Below are 19,306 nucleotides of genomic sequence, written 5' to 3'. Positions count from 1 at the left end.
GCCCAACTGGTGAGTTTTATTATTTTAAATTCAACAGTACTCAAAGCTAAAGTAAAACTAAAGTCAAATTTAATTTTATTTTGTTTATGTGATATGCATGTGTTAATTGTTATAAGTATATGATAAGAATTTTAAATAAAGCAAAAATTCCCCAACTATACCACTGGTCCTAAAGTATTCACTATTAGATAACTTTCTCCCCTTCTCTTTGCATGTCTTCTTTTTATGATTCCACATATGTCACAAAACATGTAATACTTGATTTTTATGATTATGGCTTATGTCCAGAATTTATTGTCTCATAGTGTTTTGGGCAATTTTGTACTTGCATACAATACACTGTGATTATATTGGCCCTCATTACTCTTGTTTCCATTCTGGAGTTTTAGGTTCTACCACAGGGACAAGACTGGTTCTGACTCAACTAACATTCTTTATCGATTTTATTGACACGTTAAGCTATGCCTATCACCATCTGAAATAATCACTCCATGTAACTACAGAGTATAATATTTATATTTCTAAAGTATATAAGTACAATAAAATATTAAAATATTTAATTCAAGATTAAATATGTTTGAATAATTAGTTAGTTGATACCATAATTTAGAACACATTTATAAAACCTATAAGTATGTTCATTTTGTAAAATATTCAAAATATTATTGAAAACATTGTTGGTGAACTTTCTTAAATTATAATGAGGATGTTACAATATGAAATGTTTATGTAAAATATTCTTAATTTGGGTAGTCAATGTGCACTATTAATGGTGATTACTTTGAATGTGTATCCAATTTTGAGATTGGTAAATGGTGACAAAATTGTCTCACTGTTCATAAGATAGGAAAAGTTGGCTTTCATTATTACTTCAATATGAGAACACTGCTATAAAACAGTTGTATCAATTAATTTCTCATTTCTATACTCTTCTCAGATATATTGATGACTTTTATTCAACCCTGTGTCCCTCAAATCCCAAGTTAGTATCCCTAAATAATGTCCATGCACATCTATCCTCCAGGTGTGCAATTTCAAGGATTTCTGTCAGATTTTTCTGTCAAGATCCATGGGCATGCAAAGAATCTACACGTCTGGATATCTTCTGAAAACAACTTCTTCAGTTACATTAATCACAAGGGCATGCAACTGCAGTTGCTTTGTAAAGGACTTGCGAAGCCGCTGTGTATTCCCCTCCTTCTCACAGTGGCATATTATTTACTGTCACTTGATGTGTGGTTTCCCAGTGCATCCAGCAGATATTGATTCATACCTTGTTTCATATCACCCTTTCCTTGTTTTGTTACATCTTCAGGATGATACACTGAAGGCTTTATGGTTGGCACCTGTTTGAAAAGCTCTTCTCTTCTCTCTATGCAGTCCAATCTGCCCAGGAACCACTATATCACAGCTGTCATTTCAATGCTAAAGATGCTTTGTCTGATAAGCTTCTGCCTGTGGCACACAGAGTGACTTCAAACAACTAATTAGTAGGAGCTGGGCCACCATAAGGTTTGGTGCTGTCCATCATGCCTGCACCCACTGCTGACACCATCCACACATCTGTCAAATGCAGTTCTTCCTGTGAATACAGCTGAGCCCACTCACTCTGCACTGAAGCGAGCACTGGCAGAATGTGTTTAGGAAAACATGAGGGAATGTTGTGGATGATCTTTATGTACTGTTAAGTAATTGAAAAATATCTGAACTTGAGGAAAGTCCGATGGCCAAGTGTAATATGAGGAAACAGCAAAAAGCAATGATCAATTCATAAAGCCAACCATGTTATTCAAGAACACATATTTAGTCTCTGAAAAATACTCCTGTATGCTCATTTAAAAAGGAGTCATTAATTGTAATATTTACAATGAAATATAAACGCATTGAGATATACTTGCATATGAGATTTATGTTGTATATAAAGTTGTTTTATATGTATGCATGAGAGCTCTACAAACCACTGAAGTTTTGCAGTTTGAAACAGATTGGGGTACTATAGGAGTCAGGAAAGAGAGTAGAATTGGGAAGCTAAGAGTGGAACCTCCTCAAACCTTCCATTTCCCCTCACACCTCCTGACCTTCCTTCACACATGCTACTACTTAAGGATAGTTCCCATTTTTCTACTATATCATAATGATTTCACAAATTTACCCACTACAGCCCATAACTCTTTTGTTTTTATTATGTTTTCACCTGCAGAATACTAGCTTAAATTTACTTATGCTATATTTTAACCTCACTCCCCAGCCAACCCCCTGCTGAAATCACAGAAGAATGGGGGACATGAGCAAGAATACAGCTTCCATGGTGAGCCCTAAGACATTGCCTTCCCCCAAGAACTGACTAATGTACCCACAATGTGTAACTCACAACCTATATTATAATGCATTTGACCACCTTGTGTCTTTGCCCTGCATAAACTTTATAAAAACATGCTCTTAAACTGCAATGTCTGAGACATAACTGTGTCTGCAAGCTTAATATGAGACAACTAGAACATTTAATATTGCCTTAAGTGTCATTATTGGAAAAATAAATGGTTAAGGAAGGAAGTGATCATGGAAGGAAGAAATAATAAATTTTATGGTTCATAGATTGTTTGCATGATTATAGCAAAAATAAAGATGCACAAGATGGTGATGTCTTATTTGCTTAACCTCAAAAGAATAGTATGAAGATCATGTAAGTGAAAAACAAATAAATGAAGTTTAGCACTTAATAATCCCTATTTACTTGATTTAAGGAACATATTTGTGACTCCACTTAAAAATTTAAGTCCATCTACATCTGAACACAGAACTCTGTTGGATTAGTTTATTCAGACATGCCTACTTTCAGATTTGCCTACATGCCTCTTAAAAGTAATATATCTTAAATATCCTACTTACATTGAATATGTGAAATTAACCAAGTTTGATGTTTCTGAAAATCCAACACATAAGCATTATACATGTGTGAACCATGTATATGCTATCGTTTTCATGATTTTTTTGCATTCATGTGCATTTGCTTCAAATTAATATACATTTATTTTTTGTTTGTTTGTTTTTGCTTTCTGAGGTAGGGTCTCATTCTAGCTCAGGCTGGCCTGGAATTTACTATTATTCCTTCCTTCCGCAATCACATCCTTCCTTAACCATTTATTTTTCCAATAATAATACTCGAAGCAATATTATATGCTCTAGTTGTCTTGTATTAAGCAAGCAGACAGAGTTATGTCTCAGACATTTCAGTTTAAGACCATGTTGTCAGAGGGTGGCCTTGAACTCATGGTGATCCTCCTGCCTCTGCCTCCCGAGTACTAGGATTAAAGGCTTGTGCCACTATGTCTGGCTTTACTTTTTAATGAAATTATGTCATTTGCCCACTTATATCATAAGGTGTTTTTGACAAGTCCTTATGAAAATTCTTAAACGTTTTGTCAAAATTTTCCCATGATTTATTGGAAATTATTTTAAACTCAATTAAGAATATTTTATTTATTTATTTAAATTGGTAGAGACAGAGAGATAGAAAGTAGCAAGAGATAGACAGAGAGAGGCAAATAGAGAATGGGCACACCAGGGTCTCCAGCCACTGCAAATGAACTTTAGATGCATGTGCCACCATGTCTATCTGGTTTATGTGGGTCCTGGGGAATTGAACCCAGGTCTTTGGCTTTGCAGGCAAGCACTTTGACTGCTAAGCTATTTCTCCAGCCCTATAGACTCAATTTTTAAGAAATAGTACCTTTGTGTTTTCTAAGTAAGATATGCAAAATCATTTTGTAGCAGTCACTACATTGCTGAGGTACAAGCTTGAATCATACATAATAGATGAGCATAAAACATAACATGTGCTTAACTGATAAGTTAATTAGACCACCGTCAAATACACTTTCTACTGCTTATCAGATTAGTATGCAATCTTCATAGTAAGTTACTAATGTGTAATATGTTATTCATTATTTTTTTCAACTCATTATATTTTTGGGGTCAATCTATATGTTACTCTGAGTATAAATTCATTGACATGCCAAGAATTATTCCTAAAATGTATACACAATACCATATGTGTATATGGTATATGGGAGAAGTTGACCTTCTATATGTATTTTAATACCTTAGGAAGTTTAGAAGTATCTGTTCTTAGGAAAGAAAAAAAATAGAAATAAACTTACTCTTGAATTAATTTAGTCCTGTCAGTAAGACTTGCCAATTATGAATAATTTTAGTTCTTTGAAATATTTTAACCTATTTAAAAGCTACAGTTTCTAACTGATTTAGTATTAATTTAAAATCTGGTGGAGAGGAAAATCACTCAGTGGTTAGTTCTTTCATTGTACATATAAGGACTTGAATTTGGTTGAGAAAAGATCTGTGCTGCTGGCTGGCTAACTGACCTCTTCTAATTTGGCAGCCCCATACTTGTGCATTCACACTGTCACAGACACATACACCCACATAGAGATGAACATAAATATACACACATGAACACAGACAGCATTTACACACAAATAAATATAATGAAGTATATATCAACTGCAATAAATATTGTAAATTCTGAACTATATATACTTATCAAAAGCTCAGTTTACAGGTTAATTTTACCATACGTTACTCCAAGAACAGGAACATGCAAGTATAATATAATATTCAGAATATACCAGAAATAGAAAAGTATAGATATACATAACATTTATATAGTGAATCCTATTTAATATATACTTTTAGAAAGCCATCAACAAGTTGCAACAAAACCAGATCAAACTAGATAAAAGTGTTTTGGTTTATATTTTTCCTTTTTTTTTTTTTAATTTAAAAGTAGCAGATAATATTGCCATTTTCTCCTACTCGACCTGTTTTTAAGTAAAAGTAGAGTATGAGGCTGTGATTCAAACTTCAAACCCTGGTATTCACTTGCTTTGTGACATAGGCATGAGGTACACTCATAAAGTTATGCTAAATGAGGTGAAACAATACTTGGATATATTGCCTAGAATTAATTTATGAATGGAAAATATAGCATATATACTAGTCATAACTTAACTTATTTCTCTTCCCAAACATTCCTCTTTCACACCATATGACATGTTTTTGTTAAGTATTTCTGTCACCATATTTGCCATATTTGCCACAATTATTAATTTCATGAAACTGATGATAATTTAGTTTCTATTGATTTATGAATCCTTCTATACCTGCATTATAAATTTATGTAAAAAGTGAAAAATATTTCTCCTATCAAAATGCTGTGTTCAATGTAGCATAGAAATTCTTAGCCATGGGCAACACTGGGATATCTTAATCTACCATCTGCACCTCTGAATTTCACAGTCACTATAACTGCCACAATTCTGAGGTCTAGCCGCTAAAATAACACTTACTTATAAACCTTCAAAACAATCTCCCTAAATCCTAAAGCTAAGATTTCCATCTGATATTGATTTTTGGATTTCACCCCTACAAGGTGTGTTTTATCTCAAGAATTCAAATGCTGAACACTAGACCATTTGTTTAAAAAAAGAAAAAAGCAAAAAAAGAAAAGTAAAGAAAGAAAGAAAGAAAATAGTCTTTAGCTCAAGCATCAAAAACAGTGTCAGTTAGCACTTACTCATACTGAGATGCAGTTTTACGTGAATTCCAATAATGATGAAATATGTTCCTACAGAATGAAGAATACAAATACTGAAGGCTCTATCTGAATTCGGTGCTATTTCATGGCTAAAGAGACTAGGGTGTAGAAGAAAGGAAATGTGAGCAAAACTTATGAACAAAACTGTTTAGCAAATTGATATGTACTTAGAGTATGAAAACACGGCACTTCTATTTCAACCAGTCTGGTGCTTTGTCTATCCAATGACAGAATGATTGTTAGGAAGAAAAAAAAGTTAAAAATGCCAACCTCAATTCTACATCTTATTATAGAATGAAAGCTAAGAAAGAATCACAAGTATGTGTGTATATATATATAATATATACACATATATATATATATATGTATATGTATGTGTGTGTGTGTGTGTGTGTGTGTGTGTGTGTATGTATTTTTTTTTATGTAAGGTCTCAATCTAGTCAAAGCTGACCTGGAATTCACTATGTAGTCTCAGGCTGGCCTCAAACTCAGTGATCCTTCTACTTTTGCCTCCTGTGTGCTGGGATTTAAAGCATACACTATCACATCTGCCTTGAACTATTTTTATTTTTTGACCCTTGCTTAGAAAACCACTTTTATTTGGTAGAAAATATTACTCCAGGATTGAAAGTCCTTGCATCTAGTTTTTGTACTCTGAGAGGTAACTAGAATACTGTCCTAGGATAAGGTACGCCATCTCCCACTGTTAAGGTATGACTAAAATCATTTATCACTTATGTAATCGCTGAGCTCCCTGACATTCTTCAAATGTTTTTATGTTTTTTAGTTTGTTTCTATGCTACTTCACATCATAGTTAACTATGCAGTTTCTGAACCTATGTGGTTATTCTATATTTCAATCCTATTAAAATTCATTTTGTTATTTTAAGGAATTGATTACTAAAAGGAACCATTTTGTTGCTAATCCATAGGAAACAAGCTGTTATAGGAAGAAATCTCTCTCACAGAAAGCTTTGTAGAAGTCTTTCTGGAACTCTGATCTGATGTTTGCTTCCCTACCAGAGACTGAGATCCTTCATTAATAAAAATAAATTCTTGTCTGGATTCCCTGCTCTTGCAGTGCATGTGTGGAGTGAGTAGGCAAGAGCTCCCAGTTCCTTCCCCACTTCCCTGTTCCCTGGTACTGATTACCCTGCTGCTTGCTTGGGGCTGCCTTGCTTGCAGGAGCAAGCCACTTTCTCCGTTTTCCTGATTGAATGGACCCTGGGTCCCCAACTCCCTGATTCCCCTACTCCAGAGGGTGCACTTGCAGAATGAGTAGGTCAGAGGTACAGGCTCATTCCCTGCCTCCCACTTCCCTGGTCCCTGTACCCCTACTTCTGACTTGGAGTAGCCCATTCTCTGTATGTGTACTGCCTAAGCATGCTTTTTGCTTGAGTTTCAGGACTGACTGGACACCAGGTCCCCAAACTCCTATTCTCCTGAGCCAGAGGGTGCACAAGCCACTATGGGAGCTGGTCTCGCCCCTGGCTACCCAGATTTCTGGATACTGATTCCCAATCCCTGGTTTCCTTGTGCTAAAGAGTGGGTACAAGTGGACTGTGTAGGCCAGAGCTCCCAGTTCCCCAACTCCTAGTTCCCCAAGTACCTTTGATATACTTGCAATCTCCACAATTTGCACATAAGCCCATTACATACCAATTTGGTTCACATTTAAAACAGAATAATCACTGAAGATCCTACAAGGACAAGTACTTGATTCTCCCTCAGTAAAACAAAACTTTTGCCCAAGATGCATAGACTACAATGCAATAAAAGAAAAAAAAAAAATCAATGAAAACAATGAAAGTCAGAAAACTGAGAGACCTCCACCAAGGATGCCTAGTCCCACAATGAAAACCAACAGTGAAATCATAGAGAAAATAACAGAAATTGAATCACAAAATGAAGGCACAACAAGCTCTGTAACCCAAATCAAAATAATTGCTGAGCTGGAAGCAAACCTTCAACAAGCCAACGATCAGTACAGCCACAAGTTGGGACATTATGCATTATGCACAGAAACATTGCCTCTTCCCCATAACTGATGGCTGCCCCCACAATGCATGACTCACAGTCCTCATGGGGATGACCTGCCTCTCAAAGGAGGAGGACCTCTTTAGAAGGGGGACAGGGATAAGGGAAATGGTGGTACCAACATGTGCTCCTTACATACTGAATGTCCATAACTCATAAAAATAAATAAATAAGATCTGGGTGTGGTGATGCACACCTTTAATCTCAGCACTTGGGAGGCAGAAGTAGGAGGATCGCTGTGAGTTTGAGGCTACCCTGAGACTACATAGTAAATTCCAGGTCCATCTGGGCCAGAGTAACACTCTGCAGGAAAAACAAAAATAAATAAATAAATAAGTAAACTATTAAAAATTATTTTAAAATGTAAAAAAAAAATCACCAATAATTGTGTAAATGAAATTGAGTACAATTGTTTCGTCAAGCACTCAGGTATTGTCACTAGGCTTAGCTTAATTCGAGAAAATCAGAGAAGCCTCATAAGAGAGATAAATGAATTGAAGGTGAGTCAACGAATAGAGGATCTCAATAACCAGATTAATAAGCTTAATGAAGACCAGGACCAAATTCAAGAATGAATTATTGGAAGAATCAAAAAAATCAGACCTTGAACTAAAATTGTACCACAAAAAAGAGATGGACTCAATGCAAAATAACACAACAGAAGACAAAACTTCACTAACAGAGTCACTCATGTGGAAGACAGAACCTCTGTGCTGTAAGACAAAAGTAATGGAATGGGAGTCCAAAAACTTCTAAATTCAAAAAGTCATGTGAACAGTATATGAGAAAACTACTGAAAAATGGCCAAACATCGAGAAAGAGATGAAATCTGAACCAGAACTGGAATCAACACAGGTGCCCATTATTGGAAGAATGGATAACAAAGTTGTGGTACATTTCCATAATGGAATCATACTCAGCAGTAGGAAGAAATAATACCATGAAATTTGTAGAAAAATGAACAGTCTTGGAAGTTCATATTCATCAAACTCACACAATCACAGAAAGATAAACATTGTGTGGTCTCATCCATCTGTGGTTCCTAACTTGGACCAGCTCAAGTTCCTGACATACTTGATTGGAAACTGAAGGCCCATACCATAGGGTTGGAAAAATGTGGAAGTAACAGGTAAAGGATATTGGGAGAAAACAAACACAAAACTAAATCCAAATTTAACTGGTACCCTAGAATCCATTATCCTTGAAGATAGATGAAAAAATATAAACCTCATTAGAAATAAGGGGGAGAGAACATGAAAAGAAGGGCCCTGGAGAGGGTGGGATGAAGCCTAACCTTAGTGTGTGTGTGTGTGTGTGTGTGTGTGTGTGTCTGGTCTGTAACTCTCAGAACCACAACTAGGTTGCTTCCCACAATGAGCTGACCAGGGAGACCAACAGGATCCCCAAAACAAAAAAGACTTCTGTCAAAAATACTTTATTACCACCTTAGGCAAACAGTAACACCCTATTGCTGAAGACACCACATTCTGCAAACACAGTGCATGGAGAGTCCTGGCTGGATTCCAGAAGAGAGGCAGTCCCCAGATAGTTAGTCCAAGTAGTGCCGGAAATTGCTATATGAGCTACTGGGGGAAAGTAGCCAACAATGATCTGAGCAAACAGAAGTCTAAGCTACTCAGAAGCAAACACTCTGACAGGATGTGCATTCCAGTGCAATAATGGCACACAGTCTTAGTAGGTAACCAATAGCTTTCTGATTGGCTGAGAGATCCACTTAGTGCAAAGGAACCCATATCTGGAATTGGGATCCAGGTCAGAATCCTATGGAGACAAAGATTATGCTCTCCAGTGTCAAGCTTTCACTAGTCTTTGGCTAAAGGGGAGGCTACATACATCAAATTCTCCCTAAATTAATAATGCTTATCCAATTTAAATTATGCTGACTTCATTCTTTGTTGGAGAATCTATTTTTCTCTTTCAGAAGTTAGCAAGACCCAAGAAGATAAGCTATCCTTTCCACTACAGCCAAGCCATCCTGAAACCTCAGAGGAGTGGGGGATATAGACAAGAGTGTAACTTCCCTTGTGAAATTGACAATCAGTACCAGGGTGAAGGAGACAGACCCTGAAGATACTAAACACTTACCAAAACAGAGTTCCAGAGGTCCTAAGAGCTCATAACTGAAGTAAACTTTAAACACACTCATTGCTGCTCAGGGAAGTTTGAAGAAGAAAGGACAGAAAGATTGCAAGAAGCACATGTTGAGATGTCATGTCTAGAAAAATTGTCTCCCCCAAAACTTACTGGTACTTCCACAATGCATAACCCACAATCCCATGGGAAATCCCTGCAACCACACAGAGGAGAGTCCCCAGGGAATGGGGTCAGGCACAAAGGAAAAGAATGTTCCAACATATGTTATATGCATACAAATTATTTTGTTGATAATAAATAAAAATAAGTCAAAATTTTAAAAATACGTTCTTGAGAATTTAAATGATATTTTTATTGAAGGCAATCAACATTGATTGATGACAATATGTAAACCATGGAAGAATATACAAAGAAAGTGCTCAAAACAGTCCGTGGGACAGAACCCAAGCTATGAAGGTGTAAGTTGTGGACATCAGTATCATTAGTACTTTAGATCAGCAGTGCTAGCAGGACCTTGCAGATGAACTAGTTAACAACTTTTCATGTTATAATGGACCAGAAACATGACAATCCAATTCAAATTTGTGAGATAAAAGTTTCTGAAATGTATTTAGCTCTTAACTTTTGTTTACTAATATGACAAATAAAAATACCTCCATTGTTCTCTGATGAGCTAACAATAAATTTACTTCCTCTTTTTCACTTTCTTACTTGCCTAAAACATTAATCAAGTATAAACAGTACAACTGTGTTCTTATGCCTTGTCTCTTTATAGGACAACTAAGGGTAAAAATATTTTTCTATCATTTAAAATACCTACATTATTAATAACATTTTGATAAGCAATTTCAAAACACTGAAAATTATAGCTTTTTCTGAGTGTGGACTTATGGATGCAATGCTGTTTCTCCCCTGCCATATGAATCTGCTATTATTGGTGATTATTTTGTGGCACCTTATTGTTATATTTGCCTGAAACACTCACCGTGATAATGAAAAAGCAAAGAATTAAACAGCCAAAGCTCATCTTGTAAATTTCAAGTGATACAGACTTTGGAAAAGAAAAATAACTATTGCAAAAAAATTAAGGAAAAGGAGAAGGATAAGAAAAAACGAAATTAAAAAAAAATAGAAAATCTGCTAATGGTAGTTGAAAAGCTTTTGTAGTTTTAAGGAAGTTGTTGGAAATTAAAAAAAAAAAAAATGAGTTCACTACAAAAATGAGATACCAACAGACTACAGTGATGGCTTAGGGGTTAAGGAACTTGCCTGTGAAGAGTAAGGAACCAGGTTCAATTCTCCTGTACCTACATGTGTCTGGATTTTGTTTGTAGTGGCTGAAGGCCCTGGTGTAGCTATTCTCTCTCTCTCTCTCTCTCTCTCTCTCTCTCTCTCTGTCTATCTCTATCTGCCTCTTTCTCTCAGGCAAATAAATAAATAAAATATTTTAAAAGTTTTATAAAAGGGATACAAAACATACATACATTATATCTATATGACTATAGTACCAACGAACTGACTAGAAAATAGTTGAACTAGCAACTATGTTTTAAAATTAGAATTAGTTAGTATAATATAATTTTAAAGTACATTTTTCTTCCATTGCACAATGATTTGCATATACCTAGCACTTGAAATATATATATGTAAAAAAAGGTAAAGATGATAAATGTCATTATGGTTTTTTGCCATGATTTAGGGGAAAAATGAAAGTGATCAGATCTCTACATCCATGACTGGTATTGAGATTGCCTTTACAACATATTAGATAAAGAATGAATTCACCTTATTCCCCCCAGTTTACAAGTGGATAAATCACTTTTAAAATATAATACGTTTTATCTTAGAGTTAAAACAGATAAAATAGGGAAAAATGGCAGAAAAGATGTGTGTGTGTGTGTGTGTGTGTGTGTGTGTGTGTGTGTGTATTTCACTATTTCATCTGAGTTGGATTATAGTCAAATTTTTGTGTTTGAAGAAAGAAGATAAAGAAAATCACTTTAAAAATGGCTGTGCATATTCTTCAGCTCTATTAACAATAATGAATCCATCAAGAACTCATTGCTTTTTCTTCTAAAATGTCTGATAAAAAATACTTCATTCAGCCGGGCGTGGTGGCGCACGCCTTTAATCCCAGCACTCGGGAGGCAGAGGTAGGAGGATTGCCATGAGTTCAAGGTCACCCTGAGATGACAGAGTTAATTCCAGGTCAGCCTGGACCAGAGTGAGACCCTACCTTGAAAAACCAAAAAAAAAAAAAAAAAAAAATACTTCATTCAATACCATCAATATTATAATTTGAGAGTGAAAATATTACCCAGAGGAAAAAAAATAGTTTCGTTGGCCTTGTTAGAATCTTGTTTAATTTCCAGTATGCTAAAGGACTGGTACAAGAATATAACCATGAAAGTGGTCTGGCAAAGCAAATATTTGTAATCATCTATACAGAATATTTAAAATCATGAGGAAGACTAAAATCTCTAAGTAGTAACATGATTTCTATAAAGATATGCATACCTCATAATGGCTTTCTTCATTCTCCTGAATGTGGAAACCCGCAGAGCTGGGACATTTCTGAGGAGTGACAGGGATATTGTCACTTTTGCTGTGTGAGTTACACTGAAAGAGATTACCAAATAATTGTGACAAACCACTCCTCATTTAGAGTGTCTATTGAGAGACAAGACTGCTTGCTCTTGTCTATTGATGGATTTAACCTAGCGAGAATCTAACTCATAGGAAACATGCATTAATATCTAGCCATAGTCTAGATGTGAGAAATTTCTTTAGAATGAACAAATTTCCAAAATGTTTTATATAAACTGAAGGACATAATGTTTTCACACTTTTATACGTTTTAATGAAACCTTATTTATTATCTTTACAACTATATTAAGTTAAAACTTATCTGGTACTGCTTCTGGTATGAGATATTGCCTAAGTACTGGACATGTATTCTATTCATATTAACCACAGAATTTAGATATCACTAGTATGTCCATTTATAGGTAAAAATACATAGGTACATTTTTTTTCTCCATAGTGTGCTTCTATCCAGAATTTTAGGACCATTCCCTTCTTTCATGTGAACATCATTCATGAATGATATATATGAAGTAGATAGAAGTGAAAAACTAAAAATTTCATATCTTAAAATATGCCTTCACTTTTTCTTATATAACAACTACTATAATAACACAATGGGAAGTAGATTCAAATATAGAACTGAACCTTAAATATTAAATTATGGGTTGAGCTCGTTCTGAAATAAAATAAAATAAAGTGGCTGCTTTCCCATGTTTCGCATGAGTATCTCATGTTAAAAAAGAAGGAAGGAAAGAAAGAAAATGTATCTTTACTCATCTCCATATGGCCCCTTAGAGTCAAGGCAAGGGGTATTTATCAAGACTGCTGTGTTTGGCCATTTTTTAAACCTAGCATTATTGTTTCTAAGGTATCTGCTATAATACCAGGTACACCAGTGGCTCCAGAAAGAATTTGTCATTGATAGCTATGATATGTACTCTCCATCTTTCAGTAGACTGAAGCAAGAGCACACAATTTGGTATTACTAGGAAGAACAATTCTATTTTTTGTAACTAGAACTTTTTGTGGGTTTTTTTTTTTCCCCCATTCAGTAATGAAGTGTTACTTTGCCTACCTTGAGGTAAAACTCTTCTGGGAATTTACTATCAGAGATATTTTTTTTTAAACAAATGACTTAGAGTTTAATGAATTCATTACATTTTCTTTATTTGAGAGAGATAGAGATAGAGATAGAGACAGTTGGAGCATGCCAGAGCTTCCTGAAAAGGCAAATAAACTCCAGATGACTGCACAACCGAGTGCATCTGACTTTACATGGGTATTAGGGAACTAAACTTGGATCCTTAGGCTTTGCAAGCAAGTGCCTTAAGAGCTGATCCATCTATCTAGAGGTGATTAAATATATATTTTAAAGACTGGCATCATATTTTGCAGGTATCAATTATCTCATTGTTCTTTTCAAACTAATGTTCTCCCAACTGAACTATTTCAGGGGCAAATCATCTCATTTTTTAAAGAGAATGATTTATCTGATATCAAGAATGCATGACTCTTAAACCAAAATGCTAAATTATAAACCTTGTAAGATGTCAAAATTATTTTATGCGTGTCCACCTTACAAACAATTTGATATCAGCTGTATTCAAACTTAGCTCCCATGGGAACAAATCATTATTCAAACAGTCATTGAAACTTAAGCCCCAGCTTTGCTGAATTTTATAAGTAGTTAACAAAATGTTGCTTTGCCATTATTAACCTGTTGAAAGTGCCCAATGCCTTGAATTGTCTAAATGTCTGAAAACCTCATCCTTATCTAGAAAGACCTTTCTTCAGTATTTCTTTACAGCAATATCCTTAAGTTTATTTTTAAAAATCTTTAAAAAAGTTATTTTTATCTGTGGTTCTCCTGGACAATTTAATTATTCAATCCCTGACCATAGCATCTCATATATATTCATGATGATTAATTTAATTTAAATATCTTATGTATTATGCAATTTTCTACTAAGAAATAGTTCATAACTTTCTATAGTAACTTGTCCTTACCCTGGCTGTTTATTAGAATCACCTGGAGAGCTTTTATAAAACATCTGTGACTGAACCTCATCTAAAAACAGTATAATCACAGCCCAGACAGCTATTTTTTCCACATATTCAAGTAATTCCAATATGTAATTGCTCTTTAGTATCTGGGTTAAGTTTACAACAGTGGGACACCATGCTGAATTTTGAAGTTATTCCTCTTCCAATCTGATACTTCCTCCTCAGCATTTCTTGTCTCCTTTTTTAATATTTTATTTATTTATGTGAGAGAAAGAGGTAGAAAGAAAGAGAGAGACACACACACAAAGAGGCTAAGAGAGAGAGAATGGGTACATGAGGGTTTCCAGCTGCTGCAAACGAACTCCAGATGCATATACCACCTTGTGCATCTGGTTTATTTGAGTCCTGGGGAACTTAACCTAGGTCCTTGGGCTTTGCAGGCTAGTGCCATCCCTACAGCCCTCATTTTTTTTGGTCATGTTGAGGTTATTTTTTTCATAATTATTTCATGATGTCTCCAAGTTTTAAAATATATGTATTGTATTACATAGTGCTTTATAACTTCACTAGCAAGCGTCTATGTATTATCACTGGAATACTGTAAAGATGGATAGGAAATATATTCCTTTCATTAAAGAAGACAGAAGTTCAGGACTGCTAAGTGCCATTTGCACAGTGAAAACCTTTCTAAGAGAAGACACTCACATTAGTTCTACTCTGCAATGTCTCTTAATAGGTCTGTCAATTTACTCATTCACTCACTCTTCCTATTCTTCATGATCATTTATTCACTTATTTGATAATCAGCCATTTACTGTATTTATGCTATTTCAGGATATCACTGATTCACTAATGTATGACATTTGATAACTATAAAATCTCATCCAAGCACTAATAACATGCAGATATGAGAGAACTATGGTCACTACTCAGCAGACAGTAGGAGTGACACAGAGAAATATTTGAACACTTGAACTCTCCTGAGCTTAAACACAGTTGGAAGCATGTGAGAATTAATTTGAAGATAGACATATAATATTAGTGCATTGAATTCAACCGTGAGAGCAATGGCGAGTTACAGAACTAGGCTTAATTTGAGGAGTGACACCCCAAGGTAGATTCCTCACTAAAAACTGACGTGCCTCTGAGGAGCTGTTCCTTCCTATATCCACCTTAAATAAATACAGAATGAGTTCACTTGCACTATGGTTATAATTCCAGATATACCCTACCCCACCCCAGCGAGGTTGTATCCTCAGCCTCTCTGGCACCTAATTCTGGCAAAGCCTCTATTTGTAGAATACTGAACCACTGAACATCAGATTTCAACTCACTACTGCTTCCTCCCTTTGCAGAGCTTTTCATTAGCATGATGTAAATTGCCTATGGAAATTATAAACCTATGAATCAGAGCAACAAAGAAAAACAGTAACACTATAAATAATATTTTCAGATCAAATATTATAAATAGCTAAACATATAAGGGAAAAAAAAAGCTTAGGAAAAAAATAATTCACTAAGTATGAATCTTGCCTAATGAGTTTCCTTTAGGGAGAGTTACAGCCAAAAACTTTAAAATCTATTTTAAAATATCAAGATTTCTCCAACCAAAAATCCCTACTGTTTGCCAAACCTAATACAGATTACTATATAATGAACTGTTGTTAGAATGGATTGGCTCAAAACATTTAATATTATAGGGTGCATATATAAATCAAACCTGAGAGATCTAAAGCTCAATACCAATAATCATATTAAATGGAAATCACTGTAACTCCATTTGTTTTATAGTTTCAAGCATATTCAGTGTTTCCACTGCCTGTGATTGAGAGTCTGGATTTGAATATGTGCATATATTTTGCCTTCCCTAAACACCCATTGTGATTCCTGGGAAAATGGTTATTCACTACCTATGGAAATGCCTACTCAAACTTTTCACAGAAGCAAGTACTTTCAGCTCTTTCATATTTGACACAAATTCCTAAGAAAGCACTTCAGAGTCATGATATCAAGAGAAAAAAAAATCAATAGTTGAAAAGCAACAAAGGTTTAAGAAAAAACACATAATCATAAATAAGACCCAGTTACGTGCTTTGCTGAAAGGGCGCTCCTTACTCTTCCCACTCAACGCCAGTGTCGCAGTAGTGTGGTGGCAGTATTCTCCTCCTACCTTCTTACAAAACCAAGATTGTTTGATAAAAAATCAATGCCACTGTTATAAAGCTCTTACAGTCTTTTCAGAAATAGCAGCCTCATATTTTTGTGCTATAGGTTTCATTAAATAGCTATTGCATTTGTTAAAAACTCCCACAGAATGTGCCATTCCTACTCATTTTAATAAACCAAGGATCTTTTTCATGAAGAGCTGCAATGTAGTCTTAAGAGTATTGGTATAGAAATAGTGAAAGTTACTTTTTTTTCATTTACAGAAATAAATATGTGTTAAGGATTATCTACACTTGTCTCTAACTGTCCGCTTGATCCATTGTTTTACAGCACCCTCCTGTATCTGATTTTCTTCACCTACATTCCTCTGGTAAAGTTCTGTCACGCTCACCAATGAGAACATTAGCAATTCATACTCAATCTTCAGTCCTCAGAAAACTCCCTAAGGGAGCACTCTTCCTCACACATGCCTAAGTGTCATTGTCCCTTGGAATACCACCACTCCTGGTTTCTTTTTTTGTCCCTTTGCAGAAATTATTAGTTATTTGCAGTGGTGGTAAATTTGAAAAGATCAGAGGGAATAATGCCTGAGTACTCCTTCCCAGCCAGTTTGCTTATTGAACGAGAGGCTTATCAATGGATGAATTGATAAGCAAAATATGTATATATACACAATGGAGTTTTACTCAGCCAAAGAACAGAATTATCTTATTCGCAGGAAAATGGTTAGAATAAGAAGCCATCAAGCTGTGAAACAAGGTAGACTCTGAAAGAGAAGTATACATTTGAGATGCAGAAAGTAGCATAAGGAAGACAGAGATGATGAAAGGGGAATATCAGGTGCCTATACGATGATAATACATTCTATGATTATAGAAAATGTCATAATGAAACTCATTGCTTTGTACAATTAAAATACACTAAACACGGATGGAGAGATGTCTCAGTGGTCAAAGGTGATTGCTTGCAAAGCCTGAGAGCCCAGCTTTCAAATCCCCAGAACCCACATAATTCCAGATGCACTAAGTGGCACATGCATCCAGAGTTTATTTATAGTGGCAAGAGGCCCTAAAGTGTCCATAGTCACTCATACTCTCTGTCAGCCTCTTTCTCTCCATCTTTCTCCCTCAAATAACTAAAGAAATCATTTTTGGAGGGGGTTGAGTTAGGGTCTTGCTCTGGCCTAGGCTGACCTGGAGTTCACAGTGTAGTCTTAGGGTGGCCTTGAATTCATGGCAATCCTCCTACCACGGCCTCCACAGTGCTGGAATTAAAGGTGTGTGCTACCATACCAAGCTTAAATAAAATATTTTTAAAAACCTAAAATACACCAAAAAGAAAGTATTTTCTCCACTGGTTTTATTCAGCATAATTATACCCAAACAGAACAGTGTATCTCTTAAAACAGTTCCTCAGACAGAGATAAGCAATTTCTTATCCAAAGCAAAGAAAACATTTTATGAATATTCTTAAATGAAATTTTACCAAAGTACATGTTTAGTTAGTGTTCCTATAAGCTTATGAAAATTGTGTTTTTATTAATGTATAGTGCAAATTATAATTTCTGAAAAAATAATTGTCCTGAAATGTATCCTGTCTCAGATAAGAAAACCTTGAACCTATGTCTAGAGCCTACTCCCTTTGAACTATTTTCTGTCTTCTTTAACCATGACTAGAAAGAAAAAGTATAAATGCTTATTGAACTTCATAGACTACATAGGCATTTAGTATGACATCATATTAAAATGTTTGATAACTTTTATAACTAAATATGCATTATATGCATAGAAATATAAATGATTGCAACATATGTCAATGTTAAGGTTCAGATTACTCACATTAAATAAAAACAAAAAGTAGACCAAAAGAACACGCACAGTTAATGTTGACTCTATATGAAATATACTGAGAACCTATTTGTTAAAAGAAATGTTATCTAGGGGTGGTGGTGTACACTTTTAATTCCAGCATTCAGGAGGCAGAGGTAGAAGGATCATTGTGAGTTTAAGCCTGAGAATACATAGTAAATTCTAGGTCAGCTTAAGCAGAGTGAGACCCTACCCTGAAAAAACAATATGTATCTTCCCACTCTTCCTTAGTGTTTTTTTTTTTGTTTTTTTTTTTTTTTTTTTTTTTTAATGACAATAAATTACTCAGCAGGGACAGGGGATATAGCTCAGAGATTGAGACAGAAAAATCTGGATTCAAGGCCAGCCTCAGGTGCATAGTGGGTTAAAGGCCATTCTGGGCTTTATGATATCCTTGCCCCCAAACAAGACAACAAAAGGCTAAAATGTTACTAAATAGTAGGACTTTTTGACTATTGGATATTGGGATATTCTTTTTTCTTCATTTTACTTTTCCAATATTTTTAAAACCGCTGAGGAATAATGAGATTGCTCAGTGGTTAAAGACACATGTTTGCAAAGCTTAATGGCTTTTGTTTGATTCTGTAAAACCCATGTAAAGCCAGATGCACAAGGTGGCACATGCATCGGGAGTTCATTTGCAGTGGCAAGAGGCCCTGCTATATCCATACATATTCACACATTTTCTTTCTTTCTCCCCATAAGACTCTCTCTTTTCCCTCTCTAAATCTCTCTCTACCTCTTTCTCTGTTTCAAATAAATTAGTAAATACTTTAACAAGTAAAAAATATTGCAATGAATAAGAACATAAAACTATAAACTCTGTTTAATTTGTTGAAAATATGATCCAGTCCCTTCATAAAACTATTAACATTATTATTTTGTTGTTGTTGTTTTGTTTTGTTTTATGAGGTAG

General features: G+C 35.1%; 1 protein-coding gene across 6 annotated transcripts in view; it reads right to left on the bottom strand.

Annotated features, from left to right (window-relative positions):
• The window catches only part of Pcdh9 (protocadherin 9), a 943,568-nt gene that overhangs the window by 584,166 nt on the left and 340,096 nt on the right, over positions 1–19,306 (bottom strand). For 2 of the 6 annotated variants that reach the window (XM_004651014.3, XM_045145298.1), the window contains exon 3: positions 12,284–12,385. The exons of 2 other annotated variants lie outside the window; for them this stretch is intronic. In XM_004651014.3, the coding sequence (XP_004651071.1) occupies positions 12,284–12,385 (102 nt within the window). The remainder of the gene's footprint in view (positions 1–12,283; positions 12,386–19,306) is intronic. 2 more of the 6 variants (XM_045145296.1, XM_045145299.1) reach the window with 1 other exon arrangement.

The sequence above is a fragment of the Jaculus jaculus genome, chromosome 3 (genome assembly GCF_020740685.1).
Source record: "Jaculus jaculus isolate mJacJac1 chromosome 3, mJacJac1.mat.Y.cur, whole genome shotgun sequence".
NCBI classification, from domain to species: Eukaryota; Metazoa; Chordata; class Mammalia; order Rodentia; family Dipodidae; genus Jaculus; species Jaculus jaculus.
This window is presented reverse-complemented; position numbering and strand designations above follow the sequence as displayed.